General features: G+C 54.2%; 1 protein-coding gene across 1 annotated transcript in view; it reads left to right on the plus strand.

Moving 5' to 3' along the window:
- Window positions 1-516, plus strand: part of PTGER3 (prostaglandin E receptor 3 (subtype EP3)) — a gene marked incomplete at its 5' end in the record, with an annotated part of 7,288 nt that extends 6,772 nt beyond the window's left edge. Inside the window, one exon of the mRNA XM_008936077.1 lies at window positions 229-516. Coding sequence (XP_008934325.1) covers window positions 229-516 — 288 coding nt within the window. The remainder of the gene's footprint in view (window positions 1-228) is intronic.
- Window positions 517-6,330: the final 5,814 nt, after the last annotated feature.

Raw genomic sequence — 6,330 nt, forward strand, 5'->3', positions numbered from 1 at the left:
CCACTGGACTCCCTCCAGTCTCTCTTGAGTTGGGGGAGCCCAGCCCTGGCCCCAGTCCTCCCCAGGTGGCCTCCCTGGTGCAGAGCAGAGGGGTCTGTTTGCTCCAATCACAGCCTGAACTGGAGGAGGGAGGAGAAAAACTCCAGGATTTTGCCTGTAGAGATACCTGCATGTCGTGATCTCTAGATAACTCAACATTTCTCCGTTTTTCCTCCTGCCTGGCCCCAGGTGATGATGCTGAGGATGATCTTCAGCCCCAGGGCGTTGGAGGCCTGCCGGGGGTTCCCCAGCAGCACCCCGGGCTCGGTGCCGCCCGGGGAGTGCAGCTCCTTCCTGACGGCCGTGCGCCTGGCCTCCCTCAACCAGATCCTGGACCCCTGGGTCTACCTGCTGCTCAGGAAGATCCTCCTCCAGAAGTTCTGCCAGGCAGCCAACGCCGTCTCCAAGTGCTCCAACAACGAGTGGAAGGAGAGGTCCATCACCCTCTCGGAGGAGATCCGACGGACGGCGGCGTGAGGCGGCAGCTGCTTGGGCCAAGGAGTGGTTGGAAACCTTACTGTGAATTGGGGGTGTCTGTGGCACGTCAGCATCTGCAGAAGCACCCGAAACTGGTACTACTGGGTGGACTCAGGGTGCCAAATAATCATCTAGCCCGTGTGCCAGAAGGTCTCAGATACAGAAGAAGGAATTGGTTTGGTCTCTGCGTTCTGTTGTTGCTGCAGAGTGTGACTGTGCGTGGCTCACACAGGATTCACAGGGAGTCTTCTGGGGTTAAAGTAATCAAAATGGTTTTCCTAATCAGGGAACTTTTGGAACAGATTCAACAGATTGTGTTACTGAAGAGTCCCACTCCTACATAAATATATTTTAATACTAAGATTACTTCAGAGAGTCCTTCTTCCTCCTTTTTTTCTGGAGGGAGAAGGGGGATAAAGGCACAAAAAATACAAGAATTAAAGGAAGACAAAATGATGAGGCTTTTTTGTTTAATTTATTTGTCTTTCAGTGGCTTAAAGCTGTACAGGCTGTACAGAACCCATGAAGGCACAACTGAGGATGGCAGGGGGGCTCTCACCAGACGTGGGTCTGCCCCTGCTCAGTTCTCATCTGCTGAGGAGGACCAGGCACTGGGGCAAGCAGCACAAGTGAGAAACCTGTGATTATTGTTTTAAATGGAAAGAGTTGTGTGATTATGGTGATGAAACTGCTCTGAGCAGATGGAGAGAGTGATAAAGAGGTTGCGAGAGACAGTAAATGTTCTTCCTGTAGATTAAGGAAAAAGATTTGCAGAGCCAAAAATACCATTTTCATATCCCTTGGAAAGGCCCAGGAACCAAATGAACAACGAATGATCTTAAAGGACTGAGGATGCCACTCAAAACTTCTTCATGACTAAAGTGTCCTGCAAAGTGGCCAAAACAGTACCCTAAAAGAGTTAATTTCTTCTTTCCTCAAAAAAAGAAAAAAAAACAATCTGAGAGATCAGGCAGCTCTGTGAATGTTTAACATAGAACTAGCTGGCAGAGGTGGGTGGAAGGGTGGGCACTAGTCAGAGTGTTCCCCCGAGGAACCTTCAGGATTATTAAAAAACTCAATTCTAACCCATTTGGGTCACAGCTGAACTTTAGTTTTAAAAGGGCCACATTTTTTCCTTGTTTTCTTCCCCCTTTTGTAGCCTCGGACATCAGTTTCACAGCCTCTTGGGTGAAATAAGGTGGAAAGACAATAAAATACAGCATATTGTGTGGCTGTGTGCGTGCTGTGTGCCATAAAACATCAAGTTTAGGGGCCACGAAGGCCAATGTCACCCTGCAGCTGCTGGGGTGCACAGAGCCTTTCCTTTAAACCTCTTCCTTTCTTAGAGAAGTTCCCCACTCAAAGAGCAGCCAGCTACTGACTTTTCTTGTTCTGCCACCACCTTGTCTAATTCCTCATCTTCACAGCAGTCACCAAAAGGAATGAATCTGACAGCAGAAGCCACTGCCTGAATAAATGCAGCTTTGTCTGGGTGGCACCCGAGTGCAGCCTGAGCTCACGAGGTCTGTTTGGGCTCTGCCCTTCTCCCCCCAGCCCCAACCATCTTCCCTGGGCTGGGCATCGGGTGGCACGGGGAAGGGAAAACGTGACTCCCCTGCAGCAGAGCACAGCAGGATTCACAGGGGTTTAAAATCAGTGTTTTGGGCCTGTGAAGAGCCCCGTTCTCCTGCCAGGAGGGTTCCTATTGTTCACTCTCTCTGCCTGAGCTCTTCCAAAGAAACCAACACACTAGTCAGACGTGTCGGGGTGACCTGAGCAGTTCCACTGGCTCATTCTCCAGCCAGACGTTGGGAGCAGCAGCTGCCAGGGCACAGAGCTCAGAGAGCCCAGCTCAGGAGGGACTGGGCAGGACCTGGGGGCTCCTGAGTGTTGAGGGAGGTCTCTCAAGCCCACTCAAAGCCATTCCATTGTGCCACGCCTTGTTTTGGGGCAGCTCTCTCCAGCTCCGGGCACCGTAACGCCAAGAAGCTCCTTGAAATCCCAGCAAATGGGAAGGACTTTGGCTGCTCACCTGTCCACAGCAGAGCACCTGGAGCACTGTTTGCCAGCCAAGTGCAATCCAAGAGCTCCAGGGGACAGGGAGATCTTCTCTGCCCTAGACCTGCCTGGGCAGGAAGGTGGGGGCTTTGTTGCCTTAAAGGTGCCTTTTGGGTGATGCGTTTAAATTCCACTACAGTTGTACATCTAATATGGGTTCTGATATGTTGTGCTTCTGTCTGAGATGTGATGGGGACTGTAGTGTACAGGAAAACAATTTTGGGATCTTTGTTTGCCTTTAAAAGTAACTTGTCTGTGCACCAGATCCATGTCTATCCTGTCAGTCAGAATAAAAGTTCAGCAGAGTAACCGGTCTCCATTTCTCTGATTCCTCATCCCTGGGACATATCAACACCATTTCCACCATGGGCTGGACTAGGTGACCTTCAAAGGTCCTTCCAGCCCAAAATATTCTATGATTCTGTGATTTCGAGGAGCCTGGAGAGAGCTGGAGGTGCCAGTGCAGCCCCCAGCACCCACCTGAGACCTCTCCCCGAGTGGATCTGCCCTGGAGAGTGGAGCCCCAGACCACCCACCTCCCACTGCCCCCTGCCAGGGAGTGTGCACAGAGCCACAGGGCATGGAGAATGCTCCCAGAGACCCAGAATCCCAGCAGGGTGGGGTTGGAAGGGACCTCTGGAGATCATCTCATCCAGCCCCCTGCTCCAGCAGCTCACCCACAGCAGGGTGCCCAGGATGGTGCCCAGGGGGGTTTGGGATCTCTCCAGAGCAGGAGACTCCACAGCCTCTCTGGGCAGCTGCTCCAGGCTCGGCCACCCTCACCCCAAAGAAGGTTCTCCTCCTGCTCAGGTGGCACCGCCTGGGTTCCAGTTGGTGCCCGTTGCCCCTTGTCCTGTCTCTGCGCACCACTGACCAGAGTCTGGCCCCAGCCTCTTGCCCCCCGGGGCCCTTTAGCTCTTGCTCAGCACTGATCAGATCCCCTCTGAGGCTTCTCTTCTCCAGCTCAGCAGCCCCAGGGCTCTCAGCCTGGCCTGGCACAGAGATGCTCCAGCCCCTCAGCATCTCCACAGCCTCTGCTGGACTCTCCCCAGTAGCTCCTTGGCTCTCGGGAACTGGGGGGCCCAGCACTGGACTCAGTACTGCAGAGGTGGCCTCCCTAGGGCAGATCAGAGGCGGAGGAGAACCTTTACCTGCTGCCCACACTCTTCTCCATGCACCCCAGGAGACCATTGGCCTCCTTGGCCATGAGGGCACGTGGCTGGCTCAGGGTGAGCTTGTCCCCCAGCACTCCCAGGTCCTGCTCAGAGCTCCCACACACGCTGTATCCCAGCACACAAGGTGTTATTTAGCAACAGCCCTTCCCACAGGTGGTTGGGTGAGTTCTGTGGAGCAGCAGCTGCCCCTGGAGCCCAGCAGCCCTGGCAGGTCTGCACAGAGATCTTATCTGGGGTGTCCCCACGGGTGACCTGCGGGGCTGGCTTTGTATCAGCACGGGCACCACAGCTCCTGTGCCCAGCCCACGGCTCCCCAGCGCTGCTGAGGCACACGCAGGACCTGGGTGCTGTGCCCCCTAACCCTGCTCAGCACCCCCAGACCCTGCTCAGTGCCCCCAAACCCCCTCAGAGCCCCCAGACCCAACCCCTGCTCAGTGCCTGCAGCGTTTCACCCGAGCCGTGTGCCAGAACCCCTGGGGGTGACCAGCTGCAGCCTCGCTCACCAAGGCTGCTCCCACTTTTTTAACTATTTTAACTCTTTTTAACTTTTTTTTTAACTTTTTTTTACATTTTTTTAATTTCAACACAAATTTTTCAACTCCTAAAACACATTTATACAGAAGAGCAGTGATGCCATTAATTGCTGGAAGCTTTGCCAGGACAGGCAAACCCATCCCACCACCCTGACAGAGGCTGTGGAGATGCTGAGGGGCTGGAGCATCTCTGTGCCAGGCCAGGCTGAGAGCCCTGGGGCTGCTGAGCTGGAGAAGAGAAGCCTCAGAGGGGATCTGAGCAGTGCTGAGCAAGAGCTAAAGGGCCCCCGGGGGGCAAGAGGCTGGGGCCAGACTCTGGTCAGTGGTGCCCAGGGACAGGACAAGGGGCAACGGGCACCAACTGGAACCCAGGAGGTGCCACCTGAGCAGGAGGAGAAACTTCTTTGGGGTGAGGGTGGCCGAGCCTGGAGCAGCTGCCCAGAGAGGCTGTGGAGTCTCCTGCTCTGGAGAGATCCCAAACCCCCCTGGGCACCATCCTGGGCACCCTGCTGGGGGTGAGCTGCTGGAGCAGGGGGTGGGATGAGATGATCTCCAGAGGTCCCTTCCAACCCCACCCTGCTGGGATCCTGGGATTCTGGGATATGCAGCTTTCCCTCATTTCCAATAACCCACGTTCCCTTACAGCTCAGGGCATTTCTAGCAGCTGCCATGCAGTGGTACCACCTTTCACTGGGGACTGGCAACCCAGAGAACTGGCCACAAGCCCATAGGCAGAGTCGTGATACCCAGTGAAGCTCATCTTCCAAATTACAGCTTTCCTTGTGTGTTGTCCTGGAAGGAGATTCTCCTGGAAGGAGTCCTTCATCAAGGACGTCCTGGAGTGCCCTGTGAGTGGTGCCCCATGGCAGAAGCCTGTTGACCATGTAAACCTGCCCTGCAGGTGGAGCAGAGCCTGAGCCCTAATGTCAACAGTCACGGCGTGATGGAAACCTTGAGACCAGTGCTCTGCAGTTCCTAACATCAAAAGCACCTTTAGCTACATTTTCTCAAGCCAGCCTGTCACTGCAGGACTGGAGACCCTCACCATCCACACATACCCTCCACTCAGTGACCCCTCCCTCCCAGAAGGACCTTGAGGGGCTGGAGTGTGGCCAGAGAAGGGCAATGGAGCTGCTGGGGAAGGGTCTAGAGCCCAAGGAGCAGCTGAGGCACCTGGACACCCCCAGCACAGCCAATTTTGTTTCCTTTTATGAATTAATTTGATTTCAATTTACAGAAAAAAAAAACCAAACCAAGGTGGAAATTACATTTTTACAAAAAGCAAAGAGTGAGAGAGGATTAGAGGCTGTGGAATGAAAGAGATGGAACCACAAGAAGCAGATTGATTTTATCTTGAATGCCAGCAGGAAGAACAAGAGCCGATAGGTCTGGTTGCCCAGAAACAGCAGAAATGTTCCCAAAAATGCACTCCACGAGGACAAACAGCTCTTTCAAGATGCACAAGCCTCTGCCCAGGGTCGCAGGAACATCAGTGGGATATAAAGTGTGTTTTACAGGCTCAGATCTTGCTCAGGCTGCCCTGATGAGACCCACAGGAGGAGCTGGTCCTGAGCACAGCCCTCCCCACAGCTCACAGGGTCCCAGCCCTGGGCACACTGCCCCCCGGCACGTCCCTCAGCTCTCTGCCCAGGGGACCAGACAAGCCCTGGGGAAGCTGCTGCTGGTGGTTTTCCAGCTCCATCTTCAGAGTCAGAGCTGCTGCTCGGGCTGGCGGGGGCACATCCTGGCTCTCGGGGCACAGGCAATGCCCATTTTCGTTCAACAGACCTCTAATGTACAATTAAAGTGGCCTGCAGGGGTTGTGCTCTTCATGATGTGGAAAGGAGTGTTTTAAGAACACTGTTTTGGCAACTTACAAACACAGCGACAGAGGAAGTCGATAAGAATCTTCACACAAATGTGTGATGCTGGGTTAGCAGGGGCATTGACAAAATGTGCTTAAGAGGGAGCAGCGTGTGCCCAGGTGGCCAAGGAGGCCACCAGCATCCTGTCAGCACTGGTGTGGCCCGCAGGAACCGGGCAGGGAC

The sequence above is a fragment of the Merops nubicus genome, unplaced genomic scaffold, assembly GCF_000691845.1.
Source record: "Merops nubicus isolate BGI_N331 unplaced genomic scaffold, ASM69184v1 scaffold5322, whole genome shotgun sequence".
Taxonomy (NCBI): domain Eukaryota; kingdom Metazoa; phylum Chordata; class Aves; order Coraciiformes; family Meropidae; genus Merops; species Merops nubicus.